The sequence below is a fragment of the Ammospiza nelsoni genome, chromosome 18 (assembly GCF_027579445.1).
Source record: "Ammospiza nelsoni isolate bAmmNel1 chromosome 18, bAmmNel1.pri, whole genome shotgun sequence".
Lineage (NCBI taxonomy): Eukaryota > Metazoa > Chordata > Aves > Passeriformes > Passerellidae > Ammospiza > Ammospiza nelsoni.
The window spans coordinates 2,789,422-2,807,764 of NC_080650.1; the positions used below are offsets into that span (position 1 = coordinate 2,789,422).

An 18,343-nucleotide genomic window follows, 5' to 3' on the forward strand; every position below is an offset into this window, starting at 1 on the left:
AGATCCCCTCTCAGTGTCCTGCACACAGCTCCCACAGCCTCCGGTCCCACCGCTGCCACCCTCGGGTCCCATCAGTGCCACCCTCGGGTCCCATCAGTGCCACCCTGGGGTCCCACCGTGCCACCCTCGTGTCCCATCAGTGCCACCCTCGGTGCCCCCGCGTGTCCCGGCCCCGCTCGGGGCATTTCCGCGCCCCCTCGGCCCCGCCGTGTCCTCTTCTCCCATTGGTCGCTCCCGCTCGCCGTCGGGGCGCAGCAGCCAATAGGCGCGCGGCGCGGCGGCGCGGCAGCCAATGGCGTGCGGCGTGGCGGCAGGGCCCGCCCTCCGAGCGGCGGCCCGGCGGGGTCGTTGCGGGGCGGGGGCGGCGCGGCGCTGGAGCGGCGGGAGCGGCCATGAAGGTGAGGGGCGCGGCCGGCCGGGACAGCGCCTCTGCCTCGGCCAGCAAGGGAGGGAGGAAGGAGGAGGGGGCGAAGCGGGGAGGGTAACGGGGCCGGGAACCCGGCGGGATGTCCGGGCCGGGCCGCTCCTCCCGGCTCGCCCCAGGCCGCGGCCGCCGTCCGCTGTGAGGGGAGCCCGGGCTGAGGCCGAGCCCAGGGGCCCGCGCTGAGTCAGCGGCCGGGCCGGGCCGGGCCCGTGAGGGGCTCAGCGGCGGCTCCCGCAGCCCCGGTCCCTCCCTGAGGCGCCGCGTCCCGCCCGGGGCTCTTGGGCCGTCCCGGAAAAGCTCTGCTCGGTCCAAAGGTGGGTGCAGAGAGGAAGTTTCAGTTTAAATGAATACAAATAAATCCCTCCTATCCCACTCCTGTCGTTCTGCGGCTTGGGTAGCACACCCAGCTTGCACAGGTGTGTCAGGAGCAGCAGGTGAAATCCCTGCCAGGTAACAACACCCTTAAAGCTGAGAACGCAGCAGAGAAGTTGAACGCAGGATTTTGCTCCTTTGAGATGCACATAAGGTATGGGGAGGGACGATACCGATGGCAGCTTGTCCATGAAGTGGAGACTGAAGGTTTTGGTGCAGAAATTGGGAATGTTTTGATCAATTCTCAAGGGAGGGATTATTTCTTTTAGCGTGTTTAATTTGTGTGTTGTGTTGGTGCTTTTCAGCACGGTGCCATTTCTTCTGCAGAGCAATATGGAGAGTCTAGACGCCCTAATTCAATTATCAGTTAATGACCTGAGGGCACAGAAGGAATCCACAGGTGACGTGGGTTAAGGAGAAAATTAAAGCCCACGTAGCCCTGCCTTTCACCTTGAGTGCGTGGTTGGCAGCAAGATAAAGAGATTTTGTGTTTGATACCAACAACTTCAATGTGTCCAAAATGAGTAACAAAAAGTTCCTAAAAATATATATGTTTGGTGCTGACAGTGATGTCTGAACAGTTGTTACAGGCTCTGGAATGAAATAAGTCCAAGAAGCAGGTGTGAAACTCAGGCCAGGGCTGTGGGATCAGATGTCTCATGTCCTTTCATGTGTCCTGCTGCTGCTGTGACCCCGGGAGCTGTGTAAAATGGAACTTGAATTTTGACAGATCCATTTGGTTCATTATTTTATTTTTCTGTTATTTATATGTGGCTGCTTTAAAATGTTTTAGATACATAATTAGCTCCTCAGTTTTGAAGAAATGGTGATGAATGAGAGGAATGATTGTGTTACAGCTTTCCCTTATGAGGAGAGGAGGTATTTTTGAGAAGTTCCAAGTTTTAAACTCAGAGCTCTGCTGGACTGTCATTGGTTTTCAGGAAGTATTTCTGGAGAGTTAATTCCTCTTGCCTATTAAACCAGGATAACTATGTTTTGTCCAGGGAAAATTAATATTAATGCATTTCCACAGTGCTTATAATGGAGAAGTATAAAACAAGCTTTGCTTTGGGGCTGGGATGGGAGCTGCAGGCTGGGGTGAGCTGTGTGACTCTCTGGAGTCAGGGAAGGGCTGGGGAGCTCTCCTGGGGTGCCCAGGGCCCCGAGGCTCTTCCTGCACCAGGGTGAATTCTGCTCTTGAAATACCCACAATGATGAGTGGGTTTAACATTTAATTGGAATGTATATTTGGTGTTGTAACTGAAGTTCCTGTTCTTACCTTCTGTGCTCTGTGGTTGGAAAGGAGATGTTCTGGACAATCCCCATTGTTCTGGCATTAAGTTCCCACAATTGCAAGAGGATTGTGTTCAGTTCAGGGCAAATGGGCAACTTCACCTAGAAATTAGTGTAGGAATCTAGAAATGTCATCTAGAAATTACACCAGGACTTAAAGCACCACGTTACAGAGCTGAAGTGTGTGTGTTCTGGTTGGTTGGGGTGTTACAGCAAGGTTTTAAAGTCTCAAAAGCAATTATTTGAGAAAGAGAACAGCTGTTAAAGAAAAAAGTATGAAAAAATAATTGTGTTTAAAGGAAGTTGTACCCCTCAGTTTCCTGTCAGGGAAAACCTGATGTGATTCTGTTTGCCCCTCCGGTTTTTTCCAGCAGGTCTCAGGGAGCCACCTGACAGTGATTAAACTTGTGACCTGCCCAGCTTGGAGTCCAAATTCCACCTTTTAGTAGAATATGAGCTTTTGATAGGGACTCAAGTGCCTCAGGCTTCCAGGGATAAAAACTAGCACTTTGCTTATGTGTTCAGAATTTCCACTGTTTTATGTGACTCAAAACTGAAATACAATCAGTAGAAAATAAGTTTAGTTAGATTTATTTTAACTTTTGTTAGACATTCAGTAAGGCAACAAAACGAGGTTCAGGGAGATCTTGAAAAATGTTTCCTTGTCAGTGAAACCAGACTGTAATTATCTTCAAGTTTGAGAGCCAGGAATGTTATTTGAGAGTTTTGTTGTGAGTCACGCAGAGCTGGGTGAGCTCTGGATGGAGCAGATCCTGCAGGGACACTTGTGCATTAATCATGAGAAGTTTTCTGCTCTTTGTGCCTGTCCCCTCACCTGCCATGGGCTGTCAGCCACTTCTTCTTGCTCTGCTGTTGCATCACTGCTCAAATGCTGCCTCTGTGTGTGGGGATTCTCCAGCAGAGGAGTGTGAGTGTGAGCTCCCTGTCCTGCCAGGGCAAACCTGTCCCTGTGAGCTCCCTGTCCTGCACAGACAAACCTGTCCCTGTGAGCTCCCTGTCCTGCACAGACAAACCTGTCCCTGTGAGCTCCCTGTCCTGCCAGGGCAAACCTGTTCCCCTGTGAGCTCCCTGTCCTGCCAGGGCAAACCTCTCCCACTCTGGATTTCAGCTGTTGTGGAGCTGCTCTGGCCCATCCTGACCGTGCTGGGATCCCTGGCTCTGGGATTGGCACCCCGTGCTCTGGGTGGTGACAGATGGAGTGAAGCAGCTCCTCACAGCAGCTCCCATCTGATGGGGGCTCCACATCCTGACCCTCTGTGCTGCTCTGTGCTGTTTTCAGGCGGGAGCTACTTCCATGTGGGCTTCCTGCTGCGGGCTGCTGAATGAAGTCATGGGCACGGGGGCAGTGCGTGGCCAGCAGGCTGGCTTTGGGGGAGGTGCTGGTCCCTTCAGGTTCACACCAAGCACGGGCTTCTCAGCTTATCCAGCTCCTGCTGCAGCCAGCACCAACATCGTCTGCAAGGCCTGTGGACTTTCCTTCTCAGTTTTCAGGAAAAAAGTGAGTACGTTTCCTATTGCACTGGATTTTTACACTTCTGAACTCATCTGTGGCATAGTGGGAGATGAGTGTTTTTCTCAGAAACCTGGGGCAGATACAGGCCTCAGGGAGGGACGAATGCCTTATTCTGAGGTCTCAAAAAACTATTGTCAACCAGGATTAGGAGTTAGTGAGTCTGATGTTCATTAGTCAGCAACACGTTGGATCTGGGCTGGCCTGGAAATTAATGGGCTCTTGATTTGTAAGATAAATGTGTTACCTTCAGAATCTTGAACAAAAAGCAAATCAGGTTTTGAAGGTGGCTCCAAACAGTGGTTGAGTACTGGAGTGAACAAACTGGGTGATGAAAAGTTAAAAACTCACAATACAGTATTAGAGTTTCTTTCTGGAACTTCTCATGCAGTTCTGGTTGTTTCCTGACCAGCTTTAGTTCTGCTCAAGGCTGTTGTGCTCCAGCAGCCTCTTCCTTCTTTGGGAGGCAGGTTGGTGGGTTAATGCAGATAAATAAAACTGAGATTATTTTATTATTTCTGTGTATCACAGCTGTCCAGGATTGCTATTTTGCCCCCTCAGTGATCTAATCCTCTGCAGCTCTTTCAGATGAAGCCTCTGCCCTCAGTTTGTGGTGTTTTCTGTTTATGTGTCCTGTTCACATGGCAAGGCTTCGTTGAATGAAGTGTTGTGTGGGGAGGTTTCTGAAGCCAATATTAATTTATAATCCTGAAAACCTTGAGGAGTTTGGGTTTGCTCACAGCAGCTGGAAGCTGACAGCCTTGCCTATTCCATCTTTTGTGTATTGTGAGTGCTTTGAACAGAGCTCTCTTCAAAAGTGACATCTGGGCTTTGGGAGTGTTTCCCTCCCATGTGATTCATCACATGTGAGGTGACTTTGACTTTTTGCAATCACTTGAGGAAGCAGGAGGTTCTCTAAAGTTTGGGGGTTTCCTGTTGTTTTACACACATGAAAGGAGCAGTGACAGTATATTCAGAGGTATTTTAACAGACTATAAAATTGATTTTAGTTTTGTTTGTTGTCTAAACTACAACTCAAGTACTCTATTAGTTCATTCATAATATTTTTCACTGAAACCTCAAATCAGCTTCAGTACTGCCAGAAGAGCGAGGGACTCCCTTGGAACACTTTGCAAAACTGACAGGGCAGTTGTCTGTATGTAAATATTAAAGATTCTGTCTGTCACAACTGCCAGTGGAAGAGCTGATAGGAAATTCTGTAGCCTGGAGAAGCAGAGAGCAGGGCCTGGGTTTGTTTCCTGTGAGCCAGAGCTGAATGGTTCCCTCCTTTCCCCTCAGCACGTGTGCTGTGACTGCAAAAAGGATTTTTGCTCAGTTTGTTCAGTCCTACAAGAGAATCTCAGGAGATGTTCCACCTGTCACCTGCTGCAAGAAACGGCCTTCCAGCGGCCTCAGCTGATGAGACTGAAAGTGAAGGACCTGCGGCAGTACCTGATCCTCAGGAACATCCCCACGGACACCTGCAGGGAGAAGGAGGACCTGGTGGAGCTGGTGCTGTGCCACCACGGCCTGGGGACAGAGCAGGACACGGACGCTGGCAGCCTGCGCTCGGCGCGCTCCCAGAGCTCGGCCTTCTTCAGCCACCCCTTCTCCACCTCCGTGTCCATGGCCAGCCCAGGAGAGCTCCCCAGCAGAAGGGGCAGCACAGGGAGTGCAGCACCTTCACGGGTACAGTGCTTAACGTGTTTCACGCTTTGCTTTATTTTATATACTGTCTTTAATAGTTATGTATCAATTTAAAATAAACCACCAATTGATACAGTTTGGAGGGACAGGAAAAATGCCTTTTGTACCCTGCATCTGAAAGCTGGAGATAATTAGCAAAGGTTCCTGGTTCATGTCAGAAGTGACTTAAACTTGGAATGATTAGTAGCAGCTGGAACTTCAAAATGTCATTTCATTGTCACCTGAGATCACCTTGGAAGGAAGGAAAGTGTTTTGTAAGGGAATAACATGGGTTTTTATCCTGATGAGTTTCATTTTGTACACAGGGACAAACTGAAACATCTGTAAATAATGAAGAAGAAGAAAGTGCAGAAGAGCAGGTGAGATATCCAAAGAATGGATTTTTGGCATGTGACACCATAAAGTGTTTTTATCTCTGCCAACATTCGGCCTCGTGCTCTGGTTGTTCCAGAGTTTGCTGTGTCTAGCAATGAATGTCTGCACACACTGGCTTGAGAAAGAATGAAACTTTAGCCAAGCTGCTGCAGCTTCAGGTGCTCTGAAGTAGCCAGGGCAGTTAAAGCCTCACACGTGCTGTGTTTCAGACCCCGGGGCTGGGCAGGAAGAGAGCCAGGGCCTCCCTGTCCGACATCTCCAGCCTGGAGGACATCGAAGGGATGAGCGTGCGGCAGCTGAAGGAAATCCTCGCCTGCAACTTTGTCAACTACTCAGGATGCTGTGAAAAATGGGAACTTGTGGAAAAAGTGAGCAGACTGTACAGAGAGAATGAGGAGAACCACAAGACACGTAGGTTTATCTTTATTTCTGCTTTCTTAGGACTGCTGAGTTTCTAGTTTCTGGTTTGGTTCTGCCAGTGGAAGAACTTGGTTCTGACCTCTGTCTGCTCTGCTGGAACACCTGGAAAATGTGTTTTAACAATGCAGGGTGCCCCTAGAGTAGCTGAGCACGGCTGTAGTGATTAAACAAAGCTTTCCAGGATTGTGCTGGTTTTTGAGACTTTCCTCCAAAGTTTGGAGAGCTCAGCTTTCACAGTGAGGGTAAAATTGCCCAACTGAGAACTGGTTCCTCAGAGAACTGGAACTTGGCACCTCCCTGTGCTTTGCTGGGTTTCACAGGGCATTACACAGCTGCTGTGTAGCTGTGCAGGTCAGGGCACTTTAGAGCTGGTACTGCAGAATTAAAATCTACAGTGACAAAAGTCCAAGGGCTTTGCTCTCAGTCCACATTTTCATAAGGTGGTTCTGTGGCTGCTGTTCTGCCCTCTGTTCCACACAGCAGTGGAGTCTTTCACTTGTGTAATTTGTCCTCAGAGCCATTCTTGCTTACACAAAACTTGGGAAAAAACTGTAAACTTAAGGTTTATTTTTTTTGCCATGATCTGATGGAATGGTCAGTTGTTGATGGGGATGGTGACTACATGCAATGAAACTTGACAGGTTTTATTCACTTCTGCCACCTTTATGGCCTGCTTAAGGCTTCTGCTTCTTAGTGTGCTTTATTATTGTTGTGTTTAATCTTCTGAGGAAAGTGTTCTGCCAAGCAGTGAGCTCTGACACAGAAAACCAACATGCTCTGAATTTTAATCCAGCACATTATTGTGCAGTCATTACATTCTGAATTGAGAACAGTTTCTTGAGTTTAAAGAATGAAGCCAAATATTGGATGTTCACTTGAGGGGCTTTCTAGTTCTGATTTCTTTGCTTCTTTGTGGAGGAAAATAAATTAATTCATACTGGGGGTTAAAAAAGTTCATGCGAGGGGACAGAGCATGGCTGGGCTGGAGCTGCCCTGGCTGTGCAGGGCCCAGAGCCGTGACCTCCCTCTCTGTTGGTTTGCAGAGGGGGAGAGGATGCAGCTGAACGAGGACGACGACAGCCTGTGCCGGATCTGCATGGACGCCGTGATCGACTGCGTGCTGCTGGAGTGCGGCCACATGGTCACCTGCACCAAGTGCGGCAAGAGGATGAGCGAGTGCCCCATCTGCCGGCAGTACGTCGTGCGGGCCGTGCACGTCTTCAAATCCTAACGCAGCCCTGGCCCCGTGCCCCGGGCAGGGCTCCTGTGGGCAGGGCTCCTGTGGGCAGGCGTGCTGCGCCCTGGGCACTGCAGCTTTCTCGTGTTGGTTAAACTCAGCCTTTTCAACATCCTCATGTAGAAGTTGGTGAAAGGTTTTTCAAGCAGCTCCTGCAGCGCAGGGCTGGGCAGGCCCAGGTGCTGCCCCACTGACCTTACAGCCCCACAGATTGTTGGAGTCAAACTGTTTACAGCAGTTCTTGCTCTCTTCTGAAGAATCTCACCTGTCCTTACGCATTCAGCACTCGGCAAGTGGTCAGCAAACACCTCTGCTTGAGCCTGTTAGCCTGTGGTGTTGTCTAGTGCTTTAGAAGCAATGAATATATCAGTTGATTATTCAGCTTTTCCCTAACGATAGAATGTATCTGTCCCGAGGGCCCGGCTGCCCGCTGGGTCGGACACAGCTTAGGCAGCACTGCCGTGAACTGTTCCTGCACTGAAGCCCTTAAGCAATCTTGCTTTGTGCTGATTGCTCCCTCTGAATGTCTGTCATGGCACGTGTGCTGTCTTGGCTGTTCTCTGTCAGTGTACAAAGCACTCCATCACTCTGCAGGGCTCAGGGGCCGCGCTGGGCTCTGCCTGGTGGGCTCCAAAAACCAGTTACTGAGTGGTTTTTAGTTTAGGAATAAACTATTTTTTTAAGAAGGGTTACTCTAGTAAACCATGTTAGCGTGGTCCTTAATCCGCTCATGCCTGTTGTAACTATGAAGCTGTGATGATTGTACTCCATGTGCCGACAGCCTGATGTTACTGTGAATCCTGCCCAGGGGCACCAGCTCCGTGCTGCTAACGTGGAATGTACAGCATTACTAACCTTAACTGGGGAGGGGAGGCAGGAGCAGGGACAGCTTTTGTTTCAAATCTCTGTTCATGGACTTTCACCCAAAGCCAAGTCACCCAAACCAGCGTCCCAGTATTGCTGCCAGCCCTGGGCCCAGGGTCAGGCTGAGCTTTGTGCCATGAGCTGGGGCCCAGGTCCTCCCAGAGCAGGAATTGTAAGGGTCCCTGTGGGATGTCTGTGAGCAGTGACCTGGGGAAGGGAGCAGCAAGAGGAGGATCCTTGTGACCAAGCATGGCCACAACTGGGATTGGTGGAGCTCACTAAAAAAGAGGTGAGGAAGGACCATGTGTGTTCAGTTACTCTTTAAGGAGAGTTGGTTAAATGTACAGTTTCTTCTTTGATTTCCCATGTGGCAGCAAAGTTCCAGAGCCAAGGCTGTGCTGGCTGAGGGTGCAGGACCCAAGAACTGGACCTGTGCTGCACTGGCACCTGCTCTTATTTTTGTGAATCCTTAAGCTGGCTTGGAAGAGAGAAAGCAGCTCCTCCTCACACAAAACACAGCTCCAAGCTCTACTGGGTATTTTTCAGAAGGGAGCAAACCTCTCAATGGCTTTATTTTTTAGAAGTAACTTTTTAAAGGTACTTAATTCCTGGAGTCTGTCCAGAGGGGAGGCTAATGAAAACAGACGTGCCCTCGGTGTTATTTCCATGCTGCTCATTAGCACTCGAACTCAATAAAGGTGGGTGATGGGCTCTCTCAGCCTCTGTCTCTTTTCTTACCCAGCCCTGGCAGTGCTGGGGGTTACTCAGCTCCAGTGTTCATGTTCTCAAGCTGTCAGTGCTCCTGGAGCCTGACGTGGGCAGATCCCTGGATGTAACAATGCCCTGGAAAATGCTTAGAGCCCCCTGCAGCCACCCCCTGCCCTGACAGAAACGCACAGACCAGCGCCTGTTTTTGTACAATTGTTTATACAAATTCAACAAAGGTAAAACTGCATCAGGAAGGTCTACGAAAACAACACCGTACAACAATGGCACTTATGAATGCAGAATTTTACAATCAGGAAATAACCATGTTATAAACCTTAAATGAGAACTCAACTCACACTTCAAAGAAAGAGAGACTACGTTTGACCATTTATTCTACTGCTGGACTCACTGTATAAATTAATTTTATATTGAGTACAAGAGCTCATGCTACAGAGTGAAACCCTCCTAAGTGCAAAAGCTGAAATTGGAATTTTTTTAAAATTTTGAGAAAAAGGTGATTTCTATACAGATAAAAGTGTTTTACTTCAACTATAATTTACACCTTATTTCCACAACATGCTTATGTCACTTCTGAAGTATACAAAGCAGGATATAAACTTCCATTAAAACATGCTTTAAGTTGAAAGTATGAACCTACTTTTCCTGACCTGGGCACGTTTGGAGATAGATACTGCCTACGAAGTATAGGTTAAGTTCTCGCCTACCATAAGTAAAGATAAAAATTGGCAATCAAAACCGAAACACTGGTAATGCATTCAAACATTGCATAAATAATTTTTAAACAATTTTTGTACAAAAATAGTTCTGCATAATGTAAGATGTAACAAAACAAAACGTGTTAAGAAGGCAGAAATGCAGTGCGTGGTCCACTTAAATGACACCAACTTTTTTTTTTTCTTGTTTTAAGAAATGAAAAGCAGAAATCAAATTTACACTACCAAGCACATGCTGTGGTACTTTAAATAACAGTATTTCTTGGAGTTCAGTCTTCTTCCAGGTGTGAACAATTATCATCAGTAACAGTCGCCTTATGAATTTGCATAAGAGCCAGTGCAGGTCATCCCAGGTGGACTGAATTAGTGGCACAAGTTGGAATTCTTAACATGGGTAGTTTCACGTTGTTCTCTCCTCAACAAGAGTTGTAAAATCCAATCGCGGCATTTTCTGATATTCCAAGTTCCCAACTGAAAATAAAATCCCTACGTGTTCTTAGTCCCTTCCCCCCCGCCCCAGTATTTACACGAGTCCTTTAACTAACTCAGTTTTTGCAGAAGTTTTTCTTCCACCTGCCCGAACTGGACGCTCACGGACATCTCTGCTATGAACTGCTCACAGCCCTCCTTCGTCACCTGCTTGCAGTACCTCAGGTCGATCTGGCAGATGTTCCCACAACGTTTGAAGTAAGACAGGCACTGGTCAGTGACCTTATTGCAGTCTGGGGAGAGCAGAGGGCAGGCATTCAGCACTGATTTTTTCCTGCAGCACGAGGAATCCCCACCAGCTCCATCCCCATCCCCCAGCTGTTGTGTAACCCAAGGGATCATGCCAGGCAGCCCAGATGTGCAGAAAATCCCCGGGAGGATGAGCGTGGATACACCAGCTCCTGGCAGCTGCGGGGCCATTGCCACCAGCAGCACACGGAGGCAGCAGCTGCTGCCAGGGAGTCACAGCAGGAGCGGGGCAGGGCTGGGTCACTCCCCCTCACAGCTCTGGGCCCTGGTTCCCTCCCCCACATCCCTTACCTGATAAATTAATTTCCGTTAACGAGTCCCGCGTGGTGGTTCCGACGGCGGTCAGCAGGTTAATAGACTGATCTGTGACGTGGTTACAGTAACTGAGATTGAGTTTGGAGAGCAGGGGCATGTGCCTGATGATGAGCCGCAGCGACGCGTCCGTGATGTCCAGCCCGGCCAGGCGCAGCTCCACGATGTTCCGTAGCTTGCTCCGGTTGTCGATCTGACCTGCGGGGCACAGGCAATGGTCACTGCCAACATCTGCAGCCTCCGTGAAATGCACCGTGACACACAACACTGCTGCCCTGGGTCAATTTCAGACGCTTTTGCCTGTCTGGAGCTTTGGAGGGAACATCAGCAGGAACACTTGTCTATTTTTGGAACAGGCATGTGGACAAAGCCACCTCCTGATTTCATAACAAAAGGGATGAAAGTAACTGCAGGGGCCCAGCGGAATTACAAGTCGGGAATAAGCAGTAGGCTGTGCAGTGCATGCCAGAAAGCAGATCTGATTTGCTCAAAATTTCACCTGAGCTGAAATCCGGGCGAATGTGGCATGACCCACAGAACTGCTCCTTCCCTGAACTGGAAGAAAGTGTTTCCACACCCTCTAAAGTACACCCGTTGCAGCCTGAAGAGAAGAAAGTCAGACAGAAAACCAGCACAGCGGCTCAATGATGGTTCAGCAGCCACAGAACATCCCTGGCACCCCGGGGCTCCAGCCAGGAGTGCTGCTGGTCGCTGCCTTGAACTCCCCAGGGCAGCACGGCCCCAGCCCGGCTGTGGGGGCTCCTGCCCGTTGGCTCCAAGGGGGGCCAAGCACAGGCCAGGCCCCGGGGCCGGCTCGGGGCTCCGGCTCCTCCCGCCCTTACCTGGCCGGTTGTCCGTGGGCGGGGACAGGAGGTCTCTCATTTGTGCGTCTTTCAGTCCTTCCGCCCACTGCACGTCCAGGGTTCGCAGCAAGGGACAGCTGGAGCTACAAAGTGCCGACACTGCAATCCATGAGCACCCTGATAACAGCAGGTCCCGCAGACCTGCAGACACAGAACGGGTTGGAGCACTGGGACCTTCCCAGGCACATCCCAGTGACCTCCACTGCCCCTTCTTCCTGCCCAGCTCTCCATCTGTCCCCCCACTTGGAACTGCACTCCTTCCCTCAGCCCTTTCACAGCAGCATTCATTACTTGCTTTACAAAAATTATTTTAACTGACCATGTCAAGTAGTCAGAAAAAAAATCTTTTTGGCTCATTTTAACCCACTGATGCTTCATTATTGCACATCTCCAGCCCTCCTAATAGAGTCTACTCCTCTTCTAGTCCCCAGTCCCTGGAGACTTTTCCCAGAGGTTGCAGTTTAGACACAGACTGGTTTGTCAGACAAAGTGGTTTGTGATTTGGTGATGAAAACACATCACTTACCTGGCAGTCTGTTGATAAGCCAACTCAGCTGCTTTTTAGATATATTTGTCCAGCTAAGATCAAGGGTTACAGGCTGTCTCCTAATAATGCCACTAAGCATAAGTGGAGTGATGGATTTACAATGGTTTAAATCTATTTTGGTCCATAATCTTTTGTCACAGCACCTACCCAAAAAGAAAAAAAGCCAACAGCATTTAATTTGGCGCTTGTTTGGATTTTGGTAAGGCTTTAAAAGGTGTCATTAAACAGTAGGAAAAACTACAGCATTTAACTGAAAATTACAAAAATAAAGCCAAGTATTCACAATCCCACACAATGTTACATAAGTTTCAAGTTTCTCCATCAAATATATCCTGCAATAAAGCATGGAACTATTTCCACAGAATTACAAGTGTCAACAACTTTGGATCCCATTTTAAGTCATCCCAGCACTTACTAAAATCCGTTTTATAGCCTGAAGACAAGTCACCGCTTTTTCCTTATGTTTTGACTATGAAGTCTGATTTAAATAATATCCCCATTTCCTCTGTGTTTTCCTTACTTAAAACGAGTAGATTTGGGAAAACAGATCCTCCCTCTCCTGTTGTGTGTTTGTGTTTTCCCTGTCCATGTGGATTATGCATCTTTTTGCTCTTTATGGGTTTCTAAGTGCAACAACACCAAGTCCTGATGAGTGTGCAGGAGACTGCATTTTCTTCCTTTTTTTTTTTTTTATTAGCAAATTTTGTGTTTAAGTAGAAAATACATTTGGCAGGTTTCAGTGACACCAAGCAGCCCACGGAGAAGACTCCACACACATCACCTCACACTGAATTATCAGCCTCTCTACTCTGTGTGTGCTGTTAGCAGGCTGTGCTGGAAAGGAGCCTGTTCCAGTGTGTCTGTCCTTATGCACAGCAGGAACGTGGGACAGGAGTCAGCAGAGCCACCAGGCTGCTCTGAGGGGTCACTGAAACCTGTAAATCTGCACTAAAGCTGCTGCTGCTGCTGTGCAGCCTCAGCTGTGTCAGGGCCACACAGTGCCCGAGCACAAGGGACACGCTGTGAGCAAACAGCACCAACAAAGGATTCCTGCAGAATGTGCTCTGCTGGCACAGGGACAGGAACAGGGAACAGGCTGGCTCTCCACGTACCCTCCACAGGGAGACAATCAGCACAGCCCTTGTGAGGAGCACACGGTGGGATCCTCACTATCTCAGTGGGTATTTAATAACTGAACTGCACAAATGCTGGCAGTCAGGAAGTCCTGGGGCAGAATGACACCAAGACTGAGCCAGGCTGGCTGTTCCAGCAGCAGGAACACTGCGGTGTCTGACTCCAGCACAGGCTGCTCTGGAGCCTGGCAGGCTGACGCCGAGTCTGACACACAGCTCCACCAGAAACGCTGGGATCTGCTGTTTCTGAGAAAGCAACGTGAGACCACTGCCACGTCTGCCGGCCACCCCTCCTGCCTGGGCTCCCCAGAGCTCCAAGACAGCCCACAGCCCTCCCCAGGCGACACCGGTGCCTCCATCACCCGCTGTCCTTCCGTGCCCATCCCACCACACCTCGCGTCCCGCCCTCCTTACCATCTGTTCCAGGTCTTGCAAACTCTCATACAGATGCACAAGTCTCTATGACTGAGGTAGCTAAAGACAGCCATCCAGACTTCCCTCTGCATCACGTGGGCTGCCCCGTCATCCAGGGGCAGCGAGTCCGGAGGGGGGCTGATGGGAGGAGGCCGGATGACGTGCCGCTCCATCTGGATGCACTTGGGGGGCGACAGCGAGGGCGGGGGCCGGGCGATGCCCCGGGGGGCGCTGCGCAGGCTGGGCATGAGCTGGTGGTGCCTCAGCTCCCGGGGAGTCCCGTTCAACCCTTTGCTGAACCTGTGCAGTCTCTCGCTGTTGTTCAACGCACGCTTGGGTTCCTCGTTCTCGCTCTCCGGTTCAGATTTGATGGGTTGGTGGTTCTCATTGGCAAGGCTGTTCTCGGTTTTTTGGATCTCCTGGTTAAGCTCTTTGCTGAGCTCCTTGCTCAGTTCCTTATTGGGAAGCCGCCTTTTCCTCCTCATCTTGAACTTCTTCTTGTCCCTGGGCTCGGCGCCCTCCGTGCTGGGCCCTGCCGTGGGCGAGCTGGAGCGGGACTGGTCGCTGTCCTTGGACCTGGGGGGTGCCTCGGGCAGCTCATCCTCGGGCTCCTGCTTGAGGCGCCGCAGGGGTTTGATCATGGCGGTTCGCTCATCCGGGGCCTTCCACGATCGCCGCTGCAGGGAGAGACCAGGGCTGACTGTGGGAGCTCAGCAGCGCTTCCAGCAGCGCTTCCATGCGGATGCTCCACACAGGAGCCCTGCCCGGGGCCGGGCCCCCTGCCAGCCCCGAGCCCCACCCAGCCCAGCCCCGTCCCAGCACGGCCAAAGGTATCGGGTTCAAGAGGCAGCAGGGATGAGCAGCTCAGCTATTGGCTCACTGGACTCCAGGAGTGACAACTGCCCTGATTCACCTGCAGATTCCTGCTCACTCCAAGGCCTTGCCCATCTCCCAGTGGATCATTTACACACAGAAGATCAGCAGCACACCAGGGACAGCTTTGTCCCCAGCAGGCCACAAGAACCCAGGTTTGGGCCACATCCACTGGGCACCCACATCAAACACTGCCCAAGTGCCCTCAGGCCATTCCCAGAACCTCTGGGATCACAGTTGCCATCCCAGCTGCTGGACACCCACAGCCTCCTTTAGAGACTTCAGATTCTCCTTCACACCCAACCAAACCCCGGCCATCCCCTCCAATCCCTGCACAAGAGGGAATGTGACAGGACCTTCCTCCTGCTCCAGCTCCTGCTCCCAGCAAACTGCTCTGCACTCTTCCCCCCTCATCCACCCTTCTGATTCACCAGGCTGTGTGAGAGACACAAACCGAGGCCTGGGACGGCTTCAAGCCTACTCTGATCACCACATGCAAGAAAGAAGTCAGCAGCTGTTAAAATGAAACAGCTCCAATAAGGAGGTCTGGACTGGCAAGGAGAGGGAACTGCTGTGAGCACACTTGTTGTGTCACAGGGCTCCTGCTTTTGCTTTCCCAATAAACAAACTGGATCAAGGCAGTGGCTGTGTTCCCAAGTTTCAGGCCATGGTGCATGGTGGAGAAAGCTGATCACCCTGCCTTTACATTACCATAGAAAGGCAGAAGTCCCAGTAAGTTATTGACAGGTTAGAATAAAACATTACTGCACCAGGCCAGTGCAGCTCCCAGCACCTCTGTGAATTTTGCACCCCTGTGAATCCCTGCTACTGTGAATTTTGCTCTCTCTCCACCAGAGCAGCCCAAATCCCTACATTTGCCATCCTGCAGCATTCCCACTGTCCAGCCTTGCAGGACTGACTGACTCCCACCCTGGGAGCTTCCCAGGCAACACCTGTCCAGCCACTGATTCTGACTTTACAGCCATCAGCCACTTTAGTCATGAGACACAGTAAACTGGAGCTCTCATTTCTGCCTCTGCAAACCAGCACTTCTGCAGATCCCAAGTACCACATTTTGGAATCTGGTTCAGTGTCCCTGCCTGGCCTGAGAGTCCTGACTGTCATGTTCAGGGCCAAGTTGTCTCCCCAAGTGCTGGGAGCAGCTCCTGCTCTCTGCAGGCACCCCAAGGTGTCCTTTCCAGAGGCTGCCCAGGGTGGCACAGCCCCAAACCAGCCCCAAACAGCTGCCAGGCGCCACCACGTGGAGAGACCTGAAAAGGCTTCCATGAAAAATTGATTTTCACCTTGTTCCTACTCTGAGCACCTTGTAAAGACTTTTCAGTTAAAGTGGGATTTCCAGTATCTTGAATAAAACAAGAGCCATAGCCCAGTGTTTCTGGCCTCTGAACATCAACCTGAGTGTCCCTGTTCAAGCCACTGTCCTGTCACACCAGCAGCTTTTACCAGAGCAACAAAAACTCCCAGTTCCTCTGGGGATGAGCTCCAAGCCAGGAGAGCAGAGCAGCAGCCCCAGGCAGGCCAGGCCCTGTGCAGAGCCCTCAGCAGGGGCTGTCCCTTACCCGCTTCCTCATCGTGGGTTCCTGGGACTTCTCGAATTTCCGTTTCCTCCACAGATGCACCTCGTCAGACTTTCTCCTCAGGATGGAGTCAACCGGAGCCTTCTTGGAATGTTCCTCTGATTTCCTCCTGGGGGTCTCCTCGCAGTCCCCTTTCCGTTTGGCAGCATCTGGCACCTCCTTGTTGTCTCTGTTGATTTTCTGCTCCTTCAGCAGCGAGCCCGGGAGATTTGACGCGTATTTAAATCCTGGTCCGCGCTTTTGCTTGTACGCCAGAAAGACACAAAACACAAACCCAACTTTATACCTTATCCATCTCCCAGCTCTTCACACTGCCACCAGCACTCCAACACTGCTGGGTTGGCCACTTTTTAACTCAAAATTATTAGTAAGGAGTTAGAAGTTTTAATTTTCCTGAGGTTATTTTTCTAACTACACACTTGCAAGTGTCTGTCTCGGTCTGCAAAGAAAAGTGTTTCACTAATTCCAACAGACACTCCAGGTTTTGCATAATTGCTTGTGAATTTTTAATTTCAGGAATTTTCATTGTCAAAATTAACATGCAGCAGTGCACAGAAGTAACCTAAATATTGCCCAGATGCTGGCTGAAGTGTTGGTACAAGTATACAAAAATTACTGTAGAACAGAAAGCTGTGAGCTCATCTCCTTCAACTCACAGAATCATCATGGAATGAACCACATAACCCTGGAATGGTTTGGGTTGGTAGGGACCCTAAAGATCATCCTATTCATTAAGAACAAAACCTGAATTAAGCACAAAATAAAAAACTGGTATTGGGCTGAAGTCTATCTATCAGCTACAGGGAATGCTTAAGATTTTGTATCTCATTCCAGCACCTCTTCTTCCCATTAAACTCACTTTTCCAGTTTTCCCTGCGTGGTTGCACTTTGGACACTCCCAGCAGTTCGGCAGCTCATCGTTCACCACACCATCCGATTCCTTCACCTGGGGAGACACAACACTCACAGCTCAGCTGCACAGGCCTACAGGAAGGTGAGGATCATTCCAAGGCACACTGTAGAGCTCCTTGTTTTCTGGAAGGGACTGCAGCCCTCCCAGGCAGCAGAGGCACCATCCTGCGGGTGCTGGGCAAGCCCTGTGTGCTGCACAGCCGCCCCTCGATGATGTGGGAGGGGGAGATGCTGGCCAAACACATCTGGCAAAGGGCTCAGCCCTGGGCCTTCCATAAGGTCAGTGACAATCCCAATCCACACACTCTGCTCTTTGAACAGCAACAGAGAACTCCCCAAGAGCCCAAGCAAAGCCCCACACCCAGGGCTGTGACTGCACCCTCTCCAAATTCCCCCAGCCCTCGGCTCTGCAGAGCCCAGCCCTGAGTCCCCCAGAGGCACAGCCTGGTCCCTGCACAGGCAGGGCTCTCCCATCCATGTTCTCCTCTGCATTAACCCCATGGGCATTTTTAGCAGCATGGCACCCTGCACTGTAATCAAGTGTTCCTTAAAATACTTTTCTTTCAGGATCAGAACTAGCAGTGCCAGGCTGCAGCCCTCCAGCCCATGGGGATGGTGCTGCCAAGGCAGCTCAGAACAGGCACGTTCATTCAGATGGACACCAGAGCATTTCCAGCTTTCTCACACCCCAGATCCTCAGGCAGGCTAAGGGAGAGGCTGATGACTTCATCACTACCTCCAACACTGACATTCTGCTGTCTGAAACAAACTTATGTTCAGTGTTGTTACACTCCAGCAAAAGCACAGTCCTGCCCTACACAGCTGGAATGCTCCTCTTGTCTGGATGTTCACACAGGAGCTTTCCAAACAGGGAACAGACATTTCAGAAAGACATTTCTGTGAATGAAAAGCAGAGCTAAGATATACCCTCCACACACACACACACACTCACTGATGGCACATTCCCACTTAAGGGTTTCATTACATACTCAGAAATTAATAACTTGGAAAAAAAAGAAAAATATTGATTTATTACTATTGTAGACAACGAAAACCTGCTGCTAGTTAGTGTCCAGACTAACAGCTGGGCACTGGCAGCAACAGTGGCTGCAGGAGACAGGAACAAGCACGGGCAGGGATCTGCAGATTTTTCATGTTTCTCAAACATTTCCTCCTCTCCTCCCCGTGCAGGGAAAGGGAACTGGCTGTGCAGGAGCAAGCCCTTGGATTTAGGAACTGCTTCCTCCAGTCCCTGAGCCAGACAGCAGCCATTCTAGTTTCACCATCC

At 50.3% G+C, this 18,343-nt stretch overlaps 2 protein-coding genes across 4 annotated transcripts in view; one reads left to right on the forward strand and one right to left on the reverse strand.

The window, feature by feature from the left end:
* The first annotated feature begins 349 nt into the window (after positions 1 to 349).
* On the forward strand, positions 350 to 8,936 carry RNF34 (ring finger protein 34). Of its 2 annotated transcripts, none has more exons than XM_059485392.1 (6): positions 350 to 398; positions 3,390 to 3,608; positions 4,920 to 5,309; positions 5,633 to 5,686; positions 5,912 to 6,113; positions 7,166 to 8,936. In XM_059485392.1, exons 1-6 carry the CDS (start codon positions 393 to 395, stop codon positions 7,351 to 7,353), a joined length of 1,059 nt encoding a protein of 352 aa, XP_059341375.1. In that variant the 5' UTR covers positions 350 to 392; the 3' UTR covers positions 7,354 to 8,936. The 2 variants fall into 2 exon arrangements, with proteins under 2 accessions (XP_059341375.1, XP_059341376.1); XM_059485393.1 differs by lacking the exon at positions 350 to 398 and adding an exon at positions 507 to 738.
* Positions 8,937 to 9,131: 195 nt separating this feature from the next.
* The window catches only part of KDM2B (lysine demethylase 2B), a 103,539-nt gene continuing 94,327 nt past the window's right edge, over positions 9,132 to 18,343 (reverse strand). The window contains exons 15-22 of one of the 2 annotated variants that reach the window (XM_059485272.1): positions 17,003 to 17,089; positions 16,126 to 16,386; positions 13,673 to 14,349; positions 12,105 to 12,268; positions 11,558 to 11,719; positions 11,215 to 11,316; positions 10,695 to 10,913; positions 9,132 to 10,387 (exon numbers count right to left, since the gene is read on the reverse strand). In XM_059485272.1, coding sequence (XP_059341255.1) covers positions 10,206 to 10,387; positions 10,695 to 10,913; positions 11,215 to 11,316; positions 11,558 to 11,719; positions 12,105 to 12,268; positions 13,673 to 14,349; positions 16,126 to 16,386; positions 17,003 to 17,089 — 1,854 coding nt within the window. In that variant the 3' untranslated portion in view covers positions 9,132 to 10,205. The remainder of the gene's footprint in view (positions 10,388 to 10,694; positions 10,914 to 11,214; positions 11,317 to 11,557; positions 11,720 to 12,104; positions 12,269 to 13,672; positions 14,350 to 16,125; positions 16,387 to 17,002; positions 17,090 to 18,343) is intronic. The other variant, XM_059485273.1, reaches the window with a different exon arrangement.

What these genes read in the sequence shown, in the direction of transcription:
- RNF34 (XM_059485392.1), top strand. An exon ending in TCTCAGTTTTCAGGAAAAAA is followed by an intron (nt 3,609 to 4,919) that starts GTGAGTACGTTT and finishes CTTTCCCCTCAG; the next exon opens with CACGTGTGCTGTGACTGCAA. An exon ending in TGAGGAGAACCACAAGACAC is followed by an intron (nt 6,114 to 7,165) that starts GTAGGTTTATCT and finishes GTTGGTTTGCAG; the next exon opens with AGGGGGAGAGGATGCAGCTG.